Source organism: Miniopterus natalensis, chromosome 1 (assembly GCF_054644295.1).
Source record: "Miniopterus natalensis isolate mMinNat1 chromosome 1, mMinNat1.hap1, whole genome shotgun sequence".
In the NCBI taxonomy this organism is placed as follows: domain Eukaryota; kingdom Metazoa; phylum Chordata; class Mammalia; order Chiroptera; family Miniopteridae; genus Miniopterus; species Miniopterus natalensis.
Window position 1 is genome coordinate 3171263 of NC_142081.1, and position 19955 is coordinate 3191217.

General features: G+C 46.5%; 1 protein-coding gene across 4 annotated transcripts in view; it reads right to left on the reverse strand.

Moving 5' to 3' along the window:
• PPP2R5C (protein phosphatase 2 regulatory subunit B'gamma) overlaps window positions 1–19955 on the reverse strand; it is a 115048-nt gene that overhangs the window by 64882 nt on the left and 30211 nt on the right. The window contains exon 1 of one of the 4 annotated variants that reach the window (XM_016212218.2): window positions 14614–14794. The exons of 2 other annotated variants lie outside the window; for them this stretch is intronic. In XM_016212218.2, the coding sequence (XP_016067704.2) occupies window positions 14614–14704 (91 nt within the window). In that variant the 5' untranslated portion in view covers window positions 14705–14794. Of the gene's footprint in view, window positions 1–14613; window positions 14795–19955 lie in introns of those variants that run through there. One more of the 4 variants, XM_016212220.2, reaches the window with a different exon arrangement.

Consider the following 19955-nt stretch of genomic DNA (forward strand, 5'->3'; position numbering starts at 1 on the left):
CCCTGGTTGTGGGCTCCATCAATGACTCTCTCATCATTGATGTTTCTCTCTCTCTCCCTCTCCTTTCCTCTCTCTGAAATCAATAAAGATATATATATATTTTTTAAAAAAAGATAACTTAGGCATGAAATGGATTTCATCCCGTAAGAATGAAATCTTTTTGATGGCCAAGGCTGACAGGATCTAAATCTAGCTCAAGAGTCCACAGAGAGGATGGCAGCTTTGCAGGAGACACCACCATGCTGTGAGTCAGGACTCACCACTGGCCAGTGTGGACGCGGGCCAGCCAGGGTTACATCTGCCACCTTTACAAAGACAAGCACTCTAATAGGCAGGCTTCTCCTCAGCTGGGCCTTTTAGACTGGGGTATGCATTCTGGGGGTGCATAGAGCCACAGGGTAAACACGATACACTCCCTAGAACATCAGTTTACAATGTAGTTCAATCATGTTCAATATTTTTACATTAACTGTGATAGTTATAAAATACAAAATTCAATTCGCTTTTAATGACAAATGCTGAGATTTCAGAAACATACATTCTGGGGGTTCTTAGACCATATTGGGCCAAGGTCCTGGATGCCCCACAGGAAGGGTCTCCCCTCAGAGCTGGAGCTTCTGCCAGGGAGGGTCTGGGCCACACTGTCCTGATCTACCCAACCCGAGTGCACATGGGGCTCAGTGCTGACAAAATGGCCCTGAAATTCACATGGAAATGCCAGGGACGCCAACACCAAAACAATTCTGAAAAAGAACAGAGCTGGAGGATTCACACTTCCTGATTTTATAAGTTCCGACAAAGCTACAGTAATCAAGATTGGTGCAAACATACAGACCAAGGAATAGAACAGAGTTCAGAAATAAGCCCACATATTTTGGTCCATTGATTTTCAACAAGCATGCTAAGTCCACTTAATGAGAAAGAACAGCCTTTTCAACAAAGGGTGCTGGGACCACTGGACATCCACCTGTAAAAGGATGAACCCGGACCATTCCCTAATACCATATACAAAAATTAACGCAAGATGGATTAAAGACCAAATGTGAGAGATAGGTTATAAAACTCCTGAAAGAAAACATGAGAGCAAATCTTTAGATTAGGCAATGGTTTCTTAGATATGACACTAAAAACACAGCAACAAAAGATAAATTAGATAACTTGGACTTCATCTAAATTAAAAACATTTGTGCTGCAAATGATACCATCAAGAAAGTGAAAGCAACCCAGAGACGGGAAAATATTTGCAGCGCTTATCTATCTACAAGGAACTGGCATCAAGATACAGGGTGGGGCAAGAGTAGGTTTACAGCTCCGAGTACACAAAACAGAGTTTACGCTTTTTATTAATAATTGTATCACTTTTCATACCAACAACTGCAAACTCCTTTTGCCCCACCTTGTATATGAAGACTTTGCTGTGACAAAGTCCCGACCACCCTTTTGACCATGCCCTTCAGGCCACTCCATGTTCCCCTGTCTCTGGTCAGCTCCTTCATTCTCCACACTCCCTGTCTCGATTTTCTGCACAGGCCTCCTCTCTTGTGCCACCAGGAAAACCAATGACATTAGGCCTTACCTCCAACAACTTCCTTTAAAGTCCCTCCCTGCCCCAGAAATTTGTGAGAAGCCTCTCGGCTGAAGATGACACTGAACTTTCTGGTTTCCGGCAGACTTGGTTCTCACAGCCTTTATTCACAGATAAGAAAGGAATAGGGCTGGCTGCAGTGACAATGTCTGACATACAGCAAAACTGGTTCATTCAACTAAGTGACACACAACAAGAGCCGGTCAGCTTCACCAGAATGATGCCATCTGAGTGAGGCCTGGGTAGGATATTGTGGGGTGGCTGCCCGCCCCGTCCACCTGCATCCTCACACGGCACCCTCTTGAAAGAGGAGAGTACTCAACGAGGCCGGGCAGGAGCGGGAGCCAAGGCTGGGGAAGGACGGGCAGAGCTCATTCCTGGCCAGGTCTCACATCCGAGCCCAGATCTCAGCCTTTCTTTTTTTGATTATATATCTTTATTTGATTTCAGAGAGGAAGGGAGAGGGAGGGAGAGAGAGAGATGGAAACGTTAATGATGGGAGAGTCACTGATCGGCTGCCTCCTGCTCGCCCCCTACTGGGAATCGAGCCCGCAACCCGGGCATGTGCCCCGACCGGGAATCGAACTGCAATCTCCTGGATCCTAGGTCGATGCTCACTGGCTGAGCCACGCCGGCTGGGCCAGATCTCAGCCTTTCAATGTGTGTTCTAGCCAGTTAGCTGACTGAAAGCACAGCGGTAACCTCAAAGGTGCCACGACAGCAACCCCTGCTCTGACTGAGGACTAGTCCTCAGGACACCCTCTTACTTTTAGTGCCCTCTCTTCTTTTCCTTTAATTCCTTAAATAGAAAATATGTTCACATGGCTCAAATATACACCGGTACATCACTTTCAATTTCTTGCCTGAGTTTCACTCAGAACCATAAGACGTCCTCCGGCCTCCTGCGGAGTGATAATGGCCTGCGGCCCGCTCGGCGACCCCCGCCCCACTCAGTCGCTGGCTGAGGCCGCAGGTCCACAAAGAGTCAGTGCTCACTCGATACAAACCCTTCTCCAGGGTTTCCCCCTGCCACAGCCCATCCCCTACACTCCCCAGGCTGCCGAGCGAGTCACCCCACCGGGTCCGACTGCTCCCCGGGACCACCGCGGAGCTGATCAGTGGGACTCCTGGGAGGCCCCGCCCGCCCGCCGCCCGCACCCCTCTGCCTTGCGGGGCAGGCGCGGGCATGCCCTCCGCTAAACAGGGCTTTTGGTGGCTGTAAGGCAGAAGTCAAAGCTAAACTGTGTTCTCCTTTCTGTGTTCAGTATATTCCACAGCGTGTTCCTGCCTTTTGAATGAACTCAGTTAACTGAAATTTTCGGTTTTAATTTTGACCTCATCTGGCAGAGGCAAGAGCGCAGGGCTGCTATACCACCAGGCGACCGAGGTGAGCAAGAGCGCGGAAAGCGGGCCATGAGGAAGGAGACATCAGCAGAGCTTCATGGGAATCAGGAACAGGGTTGCAGACTTTCCTTAATACAGTGTAAACAACCCCCCAACTGTGTGCAGCATCAAGAAGTAGTTCTGTCTCCCCTTGGACAACTGCCTATCCTAAAACAGCCAGTTTTCAGGTAAAGAATGCCTCTCCCTGACCCCCCAAAGAGGTCCTCACTGCATCACCACCCATGGAGCAATACACCCAACCCAACTCTAAGAGGACTCATGAGCAGCCTCTGGTAGCAGTCAGGTGATGTTTAGCACTGAAACTCTCTCCTCGGCTGTGCCGAAGATGCAACTTCAATGTGACTCCCTCAGGATGTACAAAATCCTTACACCAAGAGGAAAACTGTCATGAGGGTTTGGGTTTCTTCAGCGCTGCCAGGCTACGCTAAGGGGCAAGGGGGCCCTGCGGGCTGCCAGACAATGTGAGGCTCAGTTGAGTTCATTTTCTCCATAACCACAAACCCCCAAGGTACAGCCTTACCTTCGTGACCCAGAATCTGCATCTCTTGCTGTTCTAGATGACACCATAGATGAGCTAGCCTGGTTTCAGCTGCACTGCGCTCTACACCGCCGTACAAACCGGGAGCATGAGGCACTGTGTGGCTAGATCGCGGTGATAAGGAACCTGCAGGAGCAGCTGGTGCGCACAGAGGTGTGAGCCACAGCCTGAGTCAGAAACCCTGTGCTCGCCCGCTCTCTGTCACCAGCTCCTCCTGGGACCTCAGGCAGTCGGGAGCCTCTCTGCTTTGGTTTCCACAGCTGTAAAAAGGGGACTAACAAGACCTGTTTGCAGCTCATTGGAAAGAAGATGGTTAATGAACACTTGCAAGGAGCTTTGAAGATCAGAAAGGTTCCTGGGTGTTAATGACAAACATGTCCCAGCATTCTCCTTTGGTGTCCATCGAGCTGCGACCAGGAGTACCGAAGTGCTCCCAGTATACTTCTCTTCTCAAACAACGGGGAAAACCCAGGGAGAAACAAGCGAAGGAAAGGCTTGGCGCCCGGATCTGTGCAAGGTGGCAGAGAGGAGCTGATCGACTCTCGGGCTGTGCCTCGTTCCACACACACTGGGCTGGTATAAATATTTACTCGGGCAGCATGTGGTAGTTACCGTGGATGCCACAGTTAAGGCTATTGACTGGCTGATAAGTTCCCGTTTCCTGCCAAAGAGCGCTCTGCTGAACATACTTCTTAAACCTCCCTTTATTATTATTGTTTTTAACATTTAAATGTGAAGTATAGCATGAAAACTATTTTGGGGGCTTAAGTTTATCTTACATTCCACTTAAAAGCTCTCCCCCTTTTTAAAAATAGAGAAAAGTCTCAAATAAACAAATGCTGAAGCCCATCAATTATACTAAGTAACAAGACTACAGACTGAGCTAGTTTTCATAAGGTGGTATCTGGCTTCACATAAACAGGTGCACACATACGCACTCCCCCCACGTGTACTTTTCTAACCTATGGAGGCAGGACAATCTATGTTCATTTAATTGGATACTGATAATTGCACCTCGTATCAAAATTAAATGCAAAATTCAAGATTAATATGCATATAATGCACAACACTTATTAAAAAATGCAGGATCCATAACCACTGCATTGCACTATTTGAATAAGAGAGTTCACATGTCTTAGGAAAAGGTCATTTCAATACCTGAAGGCCTCACCTGGAAAATAAATGAGATAAAATAAGAAAGTGCTTGAGGGGAGGAAGTAGGGACAGAGGAAGTAAGAAATTTCAGATCATAAGCTTAACTTTGGTTTAAAGTGTAAACTTAAGTTAACCTCTGTTTAAAATGAGTAATACTTTTTCAATATGTCATCTGTGACTTTATCTGCAAAAAAAAAAAAAAGCTGGATTTATTAGTCTTAAAAGCCCTCCCTCACGGGGCCGTGGCTTGAGTTTTCTACAGGCACAGCAGTCTCCTGAGGGGGAATCTGTGCATCCTCACTGTGTGGTGTCCCGGGGGCAGCAGGCTGGAGGCAAGCTAAGCGTCTTCCTTTCAATTCCCCCCAAAGAAGTAATTCAATCAAGTGCATTTTTAAACCTGACATGTGCACAGGTGCAGGCAGGGATGGAGACTTCATCAAGGATCCCAGGAAGGACCCCAAGAAGAAACAAAAAATACTATATACTTCCTATGAATAAATGCATATTTATGTTATTTATGTGAAAACACACACGCTCGTGTGTCTGGAATGATACACAGCAAACTCCAAAGAATTTACTTTGAGATGGCCGGGAAAGGTAGGAGACTGATTTGGGGGATAAGGCCAGGGAGAATTTTAGTTTTATTTGTAATTTTTTAAAAATTTAAAAGTGGTTATCTTCACATACGGATTCTTTAAAAAGATCAGAAGGAGATAAAAGGCAGCTAAGGCAGAAAAGGTGGCTCCAGGTCCTGGGGTGACTCGACTGCCCACTGCACAGGGGCTGGGTGCAGCCACTGCCTCACTGTGGTCCAAGAGGCCCGTTTACATTATTAGCTGGCTAATTAATGAATGGGGATTTTTTTTTTCATGGGGAAGAGAAAAAAGACAGAAGTTTGTGAAAATAGGGTCAGGGTAACATCCAGCTCACGCTAGAGAGATTACCTGGCTCAAGGGTTTTCAGTGTTTTGGTGTCAGGACCCATGCACACTATAAAAAAGCATGAAGGAGCCTGAAGAGCTTGGGTTATGGGGGTTAAACCTATGATGCTGACCAGATTAGAGAATGTTTAAAATACTTATTAATTCACTGAAAAGAACAAGAATGGGCTTATTTCACATTAACTTAAGTATCATTAGAAAACGCCTTCATTAGAAAACTAGGAAGGGTAGCCCTCTTGCATTGTCGCACATCTCAGTGTCTGACCTGGCAGAAGACAGGGGGCTCACATTTTGGCTTCTGCATCCAGTCTGTTTCATATGCTGTTTTGGCTGACGTTTCTGAGCAAAAGCCCAGCCTCACATAGACACGTTTAGTTACAAAAGGGAAGTATTTCAATGGCCTTAAAAAAAATTGTAATGCTCTTTGATTCTACACTAAGATTCAACAAGTGGCAGTTTCTTAAAGATCAGCTGCACCATGGAACCTGAAACCGTGCTGGTTACATGCTGGGTGTTCCAGTTACGTCAACGCCTGGGCGCGTCCTGCACTGGAGCGGCTCCTCTGCCCACGCCTGTTCTGCGGCAGCATCTGGCCAGTGCTGGCGTGGACTCAGACAGACCTCCTTTCCCTGTCCACGTCAAGAAGCCGCGTGTCAACATCACTCATTCCCATGGCAGCGGTCAAGCTCACGCTGGCAGATTCAAGTTCTCCAAAACCCACATTTTTGTTTGCAAGCTCGAATTTTATCACAGGCGACCAATGGGGTCACTGTTGTTTCCCTCGAGTTGACAGGCTCACTTTACTCCTTTTTGAGGAAACGGCCTGTCAAATACTCAAGTCTTAATAACCACCCTGCCTTTTGTTCTTTCAAGTAAAAATGACATTCCTGAGAAAAGTGGCTAGTTCAGCTTGCAACTCACAAGGCTGCCCGTTTCCTGGAGACAGCACTGTGCTCCGGCATGCCGAGGGCTTTACGTGGACTCTGCGTTCATCGCACAGTGTGAAAAGCTGTGTACGCAGGATTGAGATTCAATAAAACTGAGCATCTCATGCTTCACCCGGAATTCTTAGGTCGGGCCGGAGCGCACCTGGGGGAGGACAGCGGCGCTGGCTGCACACTGCTGCCCTGCTCTACGGACAAGGCAGCCTCCGAAGCGACCGCTGCCTTGGCACATGCAGGCAACTGGCCACGCAGCGGAAGGGCAGCCGAGGCCTCGGTATTCTTATGAAGACAGTCGTGGCCTCGCAGACCCCCGGAAGTGGCTCTGGGATTCCTCCGTGGCGCTGCCCTGCGTAAGGACTGAGGACACCCTCACAGCTTCCGAGCTCTGAGAACACGGCCAGCAAGTGCCGTCCCGGATAAGCTCAGCTTGTTGCATAAAGGTGAAAACAAGTCCCAGCTGTACATATGGGCGGACACTGTGGACAACGCACACACGTACATGCCACCCTCCCCACCAAGAACCAGGCACCAGCAGCTCAGGGAGAGCTGGGTTTGTTTCCTGAGTGAACATTCCTCTTCTCCTTAACTTTCTACAGTAAGTCAAAATGCTGTCATCAGAGCACACTGCTCGTAGGTAACACAACCAGCAGACCAGAATCCAAATCTTGTGCCCTAGCCAGTAGCTCAGTTGGTTAGAGCATCGTCCTGATACACCAAGGTTTTGGGTTTCATCCAGTCAGGGAACATACAAGAATCAACCAATGCTGCATAAATAAGAGGAACAACAAGTTGATGTTTTTCTCTCTCTCTCTCTCAATAAAAATAAAAAAAAGAATCCAAGTGTTGCACTAAAAGTTCATCTACATCAATAAGACTGAAAAATCTAACCAAACAGTGTTAAAGCTCCAATTCTATTAAAAATATCACAGCATTAAAATGTGAAACAATAAGATATAAGGTGATGGCTGAGATCCCACTTAGTTCATATACTATCTCAATTAAAAAACCTCAACACAAAAAACGCATCCAGGAGTTTCATATTCTTGATTTGACAATAAGACAGGAAGTTTCTGGAAGTCAAGTTGCTAATGAACAGAAAGCAACGTCTGCATTAAAAACAGCTAAAGGGAAGTGACAAGTGAAGTCGTCCTATTTGTGACAATCACATATAACGTCTCTAACTTCTAAATAAGCCCTTATGACTGTTATGTAAAAATGCTTTTCTTCAGAAGAGCTAAAATGGGCAGGGGAGGAATGTGTCTAAATGCTGGTCTCTTATTTTACTTAACAGATGGACCCACGGGAGCAACCGCGGAGCAGTCTGCACCCTGGATGGAGCCGCCCTGGAGATGGGGAATGGGCTTGTCCTACAAGGAAACTTCACATACACAACCCCGCAGCAGCCACAGCACACACTCCAGGACTAGGATGGCTCTCATTTCTTCAGGTGGTGAAGTGACAGGAGAAACAAAGACAGGTAATAAAGCGAGTGTGGTTAAGGTGCTGGTTCTGAGGTGCCACATGTGACCTAGGAAAGGGAGGACCGCGGCGACCACCAGCACTCTGAGTCTCACCATCTTCCCCACTGTATACAACCTCACTCATTTTACCCTCACTGAACCCAGAGGCAGTCACCTCGTTCTCATGTCACTCCTGGGTCCAGGCACAGAGAGCTGAGTCGCTTTCCCAAGACTAGAGCAGGGTGGGGTGGGGGTGGGGAATCTCACCCCAACCCTGTGGTTTTAGAACCCCTCCCTGCCCTCAACCACCAAGCACCCTGCCTCTCAAGTTCAGAGGGAACCTTGGTTTTCTCCTACAGTGTGCCTTAAAGGCTGTTGCCCTTTAAAAGACCAATAAAAATGCCAATAAACATCAAAAAAGGTGTACACCCCCAAAATACCGTTTGGTAAGATAATGCAGCAGTGGTCTGTGCAGCCACTAGGGAGTTAGCAAGGAGGCCGTGCCAGCAGGTGGGTGCCCCTGTGAGGCTGCAGCACCCAGGGGCCACTGGTACCCAGGCGCTGGCACAGGTCTCAACCTTGCCCACCCACATGGCTCAGCCTGATTATCTCACTGCCGGCCACTAATTTATCAACAATGAAATAAAAAGGAAAACACAGGAAAAGCCGAAGCTCGAACATAAAAGGCCACTGCTCACAATTCAGGAAACAATTCTAAGTAATGACATTTTTTCTGCACATTTTCCCTAAAGCAGAACACTTTAAACACTTTAAAGATACTTTTCTCCAACATTATGGAAAAGTTTAAACCTGCAGAGAAGCTGAGCGGACACCGGAACACCCATTCCCCAGATCCGGCAGGTGCTCGCATTTGAGCACCCTCGCAGCACAGCAGCTTTTCTCTGTTGTCTGAAGTCCTCCCGGAGATGGCGCTGGGCCCTCCTGGACCCGCCTGCAGCCCTGAGGGTAGGACAGCCTGACAGCGGCCCTGCTGCACCTGCCGTTAAGAGGGTCAGAATTCCCCAAATGCCCCAACAATGTCTTCTGTGGTTTGACTTTGTTTTTTTAGAACAGAGATCCAATACAGATTTGCTCACTGTATTTCACTATTACATCTCTTAAGTTTGGTTTTCTAAGCTGGAAGAGTTTTTGATTTATGGATGAAGCAAAGCCAGACGTCACTTGCTGTATTAGCCTGCTATCCTTGTGCCCTGAGCCAATGTCTTCCCGACTCGATAGGCCTGTCTTTCAGTACATCATGAGAGGGTGAGCTGCCCGTTTTTCAGAGTTCTCTTCTCTGTCTCCACATCCTTGGTGGCACTGTCTCCACTGGACAGGGAAGAGGAGAGGAGGGCCCCAGCAGACTGGTTACCAGTGCCAACTTTTTCAACCAGGCACCTTGCACAGCTTCTCATGAGCCTGACAAGTACTATTTAACTGACCAAGTAATTATCTAAGAAATACACCAAATAACTATGCTTTCTGCGTGGTCATTCAGAGAAATAACTTTTTATTTTCAATCCACCAGAGCTCACACTCGGAGATGGTCTCAGATGCCATGAGAAATACCCAGCTGACCACGGCCTTCCCCAAGGTGCTATGATTCATGGAAATGAGAAAATTAAGCCAACGATGCACACCTGGCCGACTTCGTGAGATGGGACAGCAGGGAAAGGACATTTCAACTCTCCCTCATACCAAGAATGTGCGCGTGGAGCTTCATAAACTCTCGCTCAAACCTGAGATGAGTGAACTCCAGACACTCAAACATATTCCACTACAGAAAACATAATCAGGAGGTACAGGTGACGGGAGCTTTTACAGCCACCCCTCAACACCCTGCCCTGGCACCTAGGGAGCTGGGCTGACTGCCACTTTACTTATCTCTGTGGCCCTGGGCAAAAGGGTGCCCCCTGCTCTTCTAGAACAGACCAGTGACACTGCCTCACAGTGCTGGGGCTCAGCGGGAGAACAGAGGGGCGGCCGGGCCCTGGCCCACACACTGGAGGTGCTCCATACGTGTGCCTCCCCTCCCGGGACAGCCGACCAGGCAGGGGCACTGGACTTGGCCTTCCAAGCTGGTGACCTTGGGAAGAGAGACGGCAGGACACATCCTGCTCACCTCCCAGGAGGGGACCTGTGCTGTACGGTTAGAGAACCGCCCTGCCATGACGCGAGACAGATGGGGCCAGAGGTCGCATGCACCCAGCCACTCTGCTGGTGAGGTGTCGGTCCTTTCCTAGGCTTAAACACACACTTTTCTTGACGACTAACTACCTCTTTTTTCTCTTACTCTTCAACACAAGTAATATATTTTAATGGACAATTCTCGGAGTTCAGCTTTGCTGCAAGCCAGGAGTCATGATCAGATGCTGTACCCAAGTTTGAGGGCAGACCAATTACCAGGGGTGGGCAGGCTGCAAACAAACATGCCCCCTCCCCTGTGCTGCTCTGGTTAAGTGCCACACCTCAGGAATACAGGAGAAACTCCTTACGCAGGGGGCACTGCAGGGAGCTCAGGGCAGGGGGCAGGTATGCAACACACAGGTGCTTGTGAAGAAACCCGCAGCGGCTGCACTCTTCAGGGATGAGCCACTGGCTGATCTTTTGAAGGAAGGGTCTTTTGCTTTTGGTCATCACTGGAACACTTTTCCTTCCTGATCTGGGGGAAGGAGGGTCATCCGAGGCATGTCCTCGCTGGCATTCCCTGACTGCACATCAGCAGGCGTGTTGTCCGTGGAGGGGCCCACGTGTGTGCGCAGCTTTTACTAGTAGCGCCGGCGAAGCCATTAGATGGAGCGCAGCAGGAAACGGCACCGTGGAGCGCATCTTCCCGACGGCGTCCTGTACGTTCCTCTCTAACTTTTGACTGGGAAGGTGAAGGTTTCCATCTAACCGGTGATCCAGGAAGACTCGTGAGACAAACTTCTCTATCATCAGACCCCCACTTCCCAGGAAGAATGCGTTTACACAAAACGTCATTTGCTCTCTGGCTCCCACCAGTCTTTCAAACACAGACGCACAGACGGGGAGCTTGCGAACGACCAGAGCAAGACGAGAGCCGTTAGCAGCTTTCTGAGGCCAGAGTAACAGCCCCTGGAAAAGGGTCAGACAGCTTCTTCCTCTCTGGCCAGCGGCGTCTTCCTGGCTTGGCTCTTCCTGCCTTAGCCCAGCTCTGGACGTGAACGTGAGCTCTATGGAGGGCCTAGCTCCCGGAACCCCGCCAAGCCACCAAGTACAAGGAAGACCACACGACACCTATTTTGCTTATCTTAACAGGCAACTAAAAACTTCAAGCAACAGTTCCGGCAGGGGCTCAGCTGGTTGGACCAACTGGGTTGGTCACCAAAAAGGTTGAGGGTCCAATTCCTGGTCAGGGCACATACCTGGGTTGCAGGTTCGATCCCCAGTTGGGGCGCGTATAGGAGGCGACCAATCTATGTTTCTCTCTCACATCATGTTTCTCTCTCTCTCTCAAGTCAGTAAAAACATATCCTCAGGTGAGGATTAAAAAAATTCAAGCAACAGTCTAGAACAGGGGCCCGAAAACGATGGCCCTTGGGTCCAATGAAATATGCCACCTGCTTTTGTACATGGAGCTTTACTGAACACTGTCACACCCCTTCGTTTACTTACTGTCTATGGCTGCTTTCATCACAGCCAAAAATAGTGACTGCCCATAAACGGAAAACACTGTCAGTCCCACCCAGAGCTGTGCTGTCCAATACAGCAGCCACTAGGCACATGCGCCTACTTAAATTTGAAATAAAATACAATTTAAAATTCAATTGCTCAGTGGCACTAGCCACATTTTAAGTGCTCAACAGTCACATGTGCCAGGGGCCACCATGGCAGTGGACAGACAGCACAGATAACATTTCTGCTGAGGAGACAGCTCTCCTGGCCAGCGCGGGAAGTACAGGATTTAAGTCATCAAGCTAAACTCACAGCCGTGGGGTTCAGGCACTTCCCTCCTTTCACCAGCAGAAAAGTTTACACTAAGTTTCAACAGTATGTCCCTTTCACATGTGAGCTTTTTAGAATATGCTAACTGGAAAACAACAGACCATCTAATAGGAGGAAACTACCCAGCCAATTGGGACTACTAATCAGTGTAGTGATAGTATTGATTTATTTGTTTACTTGACTGCCCCCTGCGTGCCCTCAGGGACCACTTTAAACTCTGGGAAAGCCAGGCCATCACCATTGCTTCAAGTTCCAAGTTAGGACCCTGCTTGGCAGGAAGAGGCAGGGACTGAACAAATATCTGTATAATAAATGAAGAAATGGGCCCTGGGCACAAAACTGTCACACAAAAGAGGCTGCCGAAACAGATGGGTGTTGATAAGGCCTTGGGAAAAACTGCTATTAATCCTGTGGCAGAGGTTCTACAAACAGCCCAGATTTCCATTTTAAATGAGGTGGTTTTTTTTTTTTTTACCATCTAAACAAAGGCACACAACTGTCTGGGTTTGGGTCCGGGCTCTGCCACTTACAGGCCCTGTGACCTTGGGCAGGTTGTTGTCCCTGCCCTGTGGAAGACTCTCCTAAGTGGGAAGCGAGGTATCCCCAGGGAGGGAGGGAGGGCCCCTCAGTGCTGCCCCTGGGCCCTTTCCCAGCATCACTACACCAGGTCCCGCACACCAGGGCCCCTGCTGGGTTTCCACTGAACCAGGGTTCCTCTGCTGCACTGTCTCAGTCACTTTTAATGACCTGACCCTCACTGGACACACAGCAGAGGTACTAACTGGACATTAAACTGATCAAGACTCTACAAGCCAATATAAATAAAATACTTTGCTGAACCTCTCATTAACATGCTTTCTCTTAGAAAGTCCTCATGAGTAAATCAAGCACTCTTCAATTAGAAATTAGAAAGTACCCCCACTGTTTGAATTAGAAATTAGTTTTAGGTCCCTAAAGGTGACCCCTTCTTAAGAACTCCAGTCCCTTCAGGTTAGTGCACTCCACCCCTTTCCCTCTGGTTAGAGGGCAATCAATCAACCACTCACCCAACTGCAGAAAGTACAAACAGGCCATAACGAGGTCTTGGAATTAAAAAAAAAATTAAAAACCCAATGTGGTGTAAGATATAAAGTCAAATGATTTCATTTCAGAATAAATTCATAGTTCAAAAAAATAACTGGTATCCTGTCTAATAAAATCAGGAAACTCACAAACCCAAAATGTCTATTATTGATAAGATACTTTAAAAGTATAAAAATGTAGATTTTATATGCAATACAACCATCTTCTTGCTAAGTAGTGTTTCAGAACTAACTTAAATGTAAAAACAATGGCATGTGTTTTTGTCTGCTTGGGTCTGCAGCTGAATTACCTACAGGCCATGCTCGGCAACGGTTGCTGTTTCCTGGGAGCACTGCAAAACAGCGAATCCACAGCCCGGCCTACAAGTTGGCCACTGTGGACTCTAATTTCCACCCTCTCCAGTAAAGAGGGTTGGAGAGAAAAGCAACACCCATTTTATTCCAACTGACTGGGTCTTCCTGTGCGCTTATCTTCCCTGGGTCCACCCTGGGATCTGGGAAACCCTGCCCGGCATCTTAGTCACACGGACGTCACCGAGAAATTGCTCCCCCACCCTTCCTTCCCACGGGCTGCAGAGGGGATTCCGACAGGTCGAACTGTCTGGTTAAGGCACAGCTGTGATATTACACATTTTAAAGTGTTCGGAAGAAGTGTAACATCTATTTTCTATTTAACTCAATTTTGAACAAAATTTGCATGACAAATGTTTTAAAATATCAACTAAGAATAAGCACACTCCACCACCACTCACATTTCGATGTTCCTATTATTGTCTTTTAAGCTAAATTTGTGTTAAGCCAAATTTTGTATAAACTATAACAGGCAAACTGTAATTATTGAAAGTAACCTATATACACACTGAAAACTTGTTGCCATGTTAAATTTTAAAGTCAAACGGCAATACAGAGTCAATTTAAATGCAAAACAGTTCCCAGGTGTCCAGGAAAGCGCTAACATTTCAGAAATCATGACCCACAATGGATTTCAACATTTCAGAGCACAGATGTATGTCTCTTTTAGGCTCCGCAGCAAGAAGGAAACAATCCTTTTAATGGAAGTTCTTTTCTAATGGTTTCTGCACATTTCCTGACTGCAGTTCATCTTAATTCAGAGATGTGCCCCCGACGCCGCCTTTGCAGTATTAAGCAACACAGATGTAACAGAAACTCTGTGGACGGACAACTTGGCCAGGCACTGCCACCCGCCTCTCCTTCCTCCCCCCACCCAACACCTTCCCCAGGCGGTGACTTCACATCCTTTGACATCAGCACAGCTCGGGAAGGGGGATGGGAGAGCGAGCAGAAAGCAGAAAAACCAGCTTTGAACTATGCATGCAAGGCCTCTCTCAAGACTCAAATTCTGTGAGTAGACTGTAAAATGCCCAACTGCAGGGCCACGCCCAGCCGCCCCTGGTCCCGTCTGCAGGGCACCGGCGACTTCTGCGGGAAAGGACTTCCTGCTGGTCTTATCTGAAGCACAATAGCCATTTATTAACCAGCCACGGAGGCTCCCACTCGGGGAAACGCACGCTGACTTACCTCGAATATGGAGAAGGGCCACGGGCTGGAAAGGCCCGTTGGAGTTGGCCGCATCCACCACCATCCTGCCCGCTTTATTACATGTCAACATCTAGACTCGGCGGGGAAGGCAATGGACTCCTTAAGGCAAGAAAGCAGCCTCCATTTTAGTTTAAAAAAAAAGCCAAACTGAAGCTCTGCAGCTGGAGGGAACTGGCTGCCGCGTGACGTCAGCAGCACGGAGCCCGCCCATTGGCCGGAAGCTGCAACTTAAAATGACACTAAGAAAACCTGCAAATGGAAAGAGCCTTCTGTTTGCTGTCAGCGTGCACGAGAAACCTGGGCATTTTCGGCTTCTGCGGTCTTCATTTCAATAACTTTTAGGCAAAGGTCCCATCTCTCAGGGGGCAGGACCGAGGCCACAGCCCCGCCAGACTGTAAACAGATGGTCTGAGAGCTACCAGAACAAGTGTGTGTGGGTGTGTGTACGGGACCTGACATTTCAGCAGTCCCCTAGCTGGTACCCCCAAGTAAATGGATTTTTATACCCACCTGGCAGCCTTCTATTTTTAATTCTAATGACTTTAATGTCTGTATGTTAGTTAGCATTTTGGCAATCCTGGTTTTTAAAAAAATCAAATGGCTATTCAAATATTACACAGTCCCAATTCGTGAATTTGGATTCTTGTCAACGTCTCCTGCCACCAAGTTATAAACTTATAACCCGTAAACACTGGCTATTCTCCAGATCTAATTTTTATTGGAAAAATTCAGTTAAAACTTAAAAAATTAAAAATTGTATGGAAAATAAAAAATTTAAATAGCTAGAAAGTAGTTTAAAAAGTCAAAATAAAATTCAGTGTTTATTTTTGCATTTTAAAGATGTCAACATATTAGGATCGTTTAAGTTTTAGATATTTTGTTTACATTAAAAAATTTAAATTAAAAATATATTTCAATTATTTTTATGGAGCTAGTATTAAAAGCTTTTGTTCAGATCTTAATTCCCTATCTGTAAAAAGGGTTAATGAAAAAGCTGTCAATTGGAGTACTGGGGTGGGGTGTGTGTGGGGTTGGACAGATTCCCCACAAAAAAAAATAAAAATGTCATTATGAGCATCAAATAAAAACACATAAACTCTAAGAAGAATCTCTCTGCAGGCAGAACTTAAGAAAGTCCTCACTTCTTCACAAGTACAACTAAATCTGTCTGAACCACGTCTTCTCTTTTTATAATTTCTCACACCACTCCTCCCACCCCACTTACTTCTGAACAAGAATGCAGAAAACGCCCTGGCGGGTATGCCCAGTGGTTAGAGCACTGGAGGGTCTCTGGTTCGATTCCCTGTCAAGGGCAAGTACCTCAGTTGCAGGTTTCATAGTCGGGACGTGTATGGGAGGCAAGCAACGGATGTGTCTCTCTCACATCGATGTTTGCTTCTCTCCGGCCCGCCCCCCACTCTCTTTAAAAATCGATGGGAAAATTATCCTCAGGCGAGGATTAACAAAAAAGATTAACAAAAAAGATAAAAGAATGCAGAAACATCTTTGGCTCCTAAACATGCTCACAGTGGGGAGAAACACCTGGACACGACTGGGGTTAGCAGTCACACCTGCACGATGTTCCCATTTCACTGTGCGCTGTTCAAGGTGCTTATTAAGTCCCCCTCACTAGTAAGAATGTAGTTTTTACTATGTGTATCAACAGCCATTAAAAAAACAAACAACTGCCCTGGCCTGGGGGCTCAGTTGCCTGGAGCACTGTCCCGTACACCAAAAGGCTGGCTGTGGGTTCCATTCCCAGTCAGGGCACACACCTAGACTGCGGGCTGGAGCCCTGGCCAGGGCGAGTATGGGAGGCAGCCAGTGGGTGTTTCTCTCGCTCTCCCTTCCTCTCTCTCTAAAATCAATAAAAACATATCCTCAGACGAGGATTAGAAAACCCCCCCAAAAACAAACAAACAAGTGAAAGTAACCAAACCCCACCCTGGCCCTTCCTTCCGCAGAGCTGAGGATGCTGCTGGAGCCCACAGCCGGCCACGAAATTATAACAAGCAACGGGGAGTGGCCATCGGTGCGGGGGCCTCCCGCCTGCCTGGCTCCTCTGCCATGTGGACGACCTGTGCCTGGAGTCAGGTGATGTGAATTTAGATTCTGGGTGCTGACCCTCTGGGTTCGTCGGAGGTGGGTGAGATGGCTCCCCAGGATTCGCTCCCTCAGACTCACCCTCACCCCCTCACCCAGGGAGTGATGCCAGGTGAACTCAGACTTAAGTACAATTAGGAATGAGGCGTGCAGGGGGCTTGGCAATGGGTCCAGAAGCACATGCTTACTGCAGGTCTGCACTTTAAAAAGACAGACCTGCCCTCAAATACTTAATTTTTCATCTGAGATGAGATGGGGAATGTGCCTGTCCTAAGACCATGCTGATGAACTGGGATGCAGAAATAAGGGAGAAAACTCCTAGAATCCTTATGTAAAACATTCAGAGTAGAAGTGAAAGAAAAAGTGAAGACATTTCCTGATGGTCTCAGATCAAAGGAACTCAACTTTCTCTGCGACTCCCGTGCTCTTCTGACACCTTATGCGTATGTAGTTTTTTAAAGAACTGAAAGACTGTGATCTGGAAATCACCCATGAAACACACTCTAAAATATAAACAAACAAACCATAGCATGGGGAAGAAAAAACTTGAACAAATGAAGATAAGGTATGCTTCTGGACTGGAAGTATAAATACTGTAAACAGGCCGGTGTTAATTCTTCCCCAAACTGGTTTACAGTAAAATTCACCTGTGTCTCTTTATTTTTCTGGGTAGTTGACAAAATAATCCTGAAGTTCACCAGGAAAAGTAAGCAGCAGGAAGAATGAGAGCACTTCCAATGAGAAAGGCCAGCCCTACCAACTATAAAGGGTATGACTTAGTGACAGTGTGACATGGGCTTAGGGGCAGGTGGATGGGACAGAGGCAACAGCCTCAAATCGATAAAAATACTTACACAATTGTAATACCATGATAAAGAATGAACCTCAAATCAATGGAAAGGGTGACTGGTTCGCTATATGTGGGGAAATCAATTTAAGTCTTAACTGCATGCCAACATAAGATCTGAGTTGGGTTAAACAGTTAAGTAAAAACAGACTGAAATGACAACCTCAAGTCTCCACTGCCTTTAGAAGAAAAGGGAAGTGGACGTCAATTTTCAAGCAGAAGCAAACATTTAAAAACACCGAACCCCTAAGGGATATTGCTCACATTAAAAAATTTCAAATTTCTGCATGTTCCCTCTGAAAAACAAAAGGAAATAAAAATGCTACAAATGCAAGGAATTAATATACTATAACTGATTAAGAAAAAAACTGAGGTCTCAATGTTTAAATGATTCAGTTCACAAAAGAACTATAATTAATAAATGTATGAAAAAGTATTTTTTGCCCTAGCTGGTCTGGCTCAGTGGTTAGAGATTGGTTCAAGGACTGAAGGGTCCCGGGTTCGATTCCAGCCAAGGGCATGTACCTTGGTTGCAAGCTCAGCCCCATCTGGAGCATGTGCAGGACGCAACCAGTCAATGTGTCTCTCTCACATCGATGTTTCTCTCTCTCCCCCTTCCACTCTCTCTAAAAAGCAACGGAAAAAATACCTTTGGGTCAGGATTAAAAAAAAAAAAAAAGTATTTCTTCACCTATCAAATCAGCAATAATTTTTAAGAATGATAATTACTCAATACTGGTAAAAGCAAGCTATAACCCTCCCGACAAATCTAGAAATGGTTCTGATCCCTCTGGAAAATAATTTGGTAATATGTGTCAAGGTTCTTTAAGTAATTTTACTTCTGGGAATCCATTCTAGAAATACAGTAGCCATGAATGAGCATTACATTTTCTTAACTTTTAAAAATTGTGCTAAAATACGCATAACACAAAATTTATCATCTTAACCACTTTTTAGTGCACAGTTCAGTGGCACCGAGTACACTCACACTGCTGTGTAGCCATCGCCACCACTCATCTGCAGGACTCTCATCCTGTGAAACTGAAACTCGGTCCCCAACAAACAGGACCTCTTCATCCCCTCCCACAGCGCCCACACCCACCATTCCGCCGTCTGTCTATGAATCTGACTATTCCAGGGACCTCATATGAGTGGAGTCATATAGAATTTGTCTGTGACAAGACTATTTCACTCAGAGTAATGTCCTCAAGGTCCATCCATGTTGTCAGAGTTTCTTTCCTTTTCTGGGATGAATAATATTCCACTACATGGACGAACCACATCTTGTTCCATTCATCCCTTAATGAACACTGGTTTGCTTCTGCCTTTTGGATAATATAAATAATGGGTAAATATACCACAGGCGAACAAATGTCTATTTAAGTCCCTGCTTCCAATTCTTTTGGGAAGTGGAAGTGCTGGATCATATGGTATTTCTAGTTCTAATTTTCTGATGAATTGCCGTGTAGTTTTCCACAGTGGCGGCATCATTGTACAATCCCACCAACAGTCACAAGGGTTCCAATTTCTCCACATCCTTGCCAAGGCTTATTTTTTTTTTGATTGATTGATAATAGCCAACCTAATGGGTGTAAAGTGGTATCTTGCTGTGGTTTTGATTTGCATTTTTCTAATGATCAGTGATGTTGATCATGTTTTCATGTGCTTATTGGCCATCTGTGTATCTTCTTTGGAGAAATGTCTATTCAAATCCTTTGCACATTTTTAAACAGGATTGTTTGTTTTCTTATGGTTGAGTTCTTTTTTTTAAATATATCTTTATTGATTTCAGACAGAGGAAAGGAGAGGAGGAGAGTCAGAGATAGAAACATCAATGATGAGCCCGGCCGGGCGTGGCTCAGTGGTTAAGCGTCGACCTAGGATCCAGGCGATCGGGGTTCGGTTCCCGGTCAGGGTACATGCCCAGGTTATGGGCTGCAGCCAATCAATGACTCTCTCATCATTGATGTTTCTATCTCTCTCCCTCTCCCTTCCTCTCTCTGAAATCAATAAAGATATATTTAAAAAAAAAGAAACATCAATGATGAGAAAGTCATTGATTGACTGCCTCTTGCACACCCCCTGCTGGGGATCCAGCCCAAAACCCGGGCATGTGCCCTGACAGGGAATTGAACCCCGATTGCCTGGATCCTAGGTTGACGCTCAACCACTGAGCCACGCCTGGCAGGGCGAGTTGTAGAAGTTCTTTATAAATTCTGGATATCAATCCCTTATCAGATAAACGATTTCCAAGTCTTTTTCCCATTCTGTGGGTTGCCTTCTCACTTTGTTGACTGTGTCCTTGGATCACAGAGGTTTCACATTCTGATGGTCTAATTTATCCTTTCTATTGTTGTTGCCTGTGCTTTGG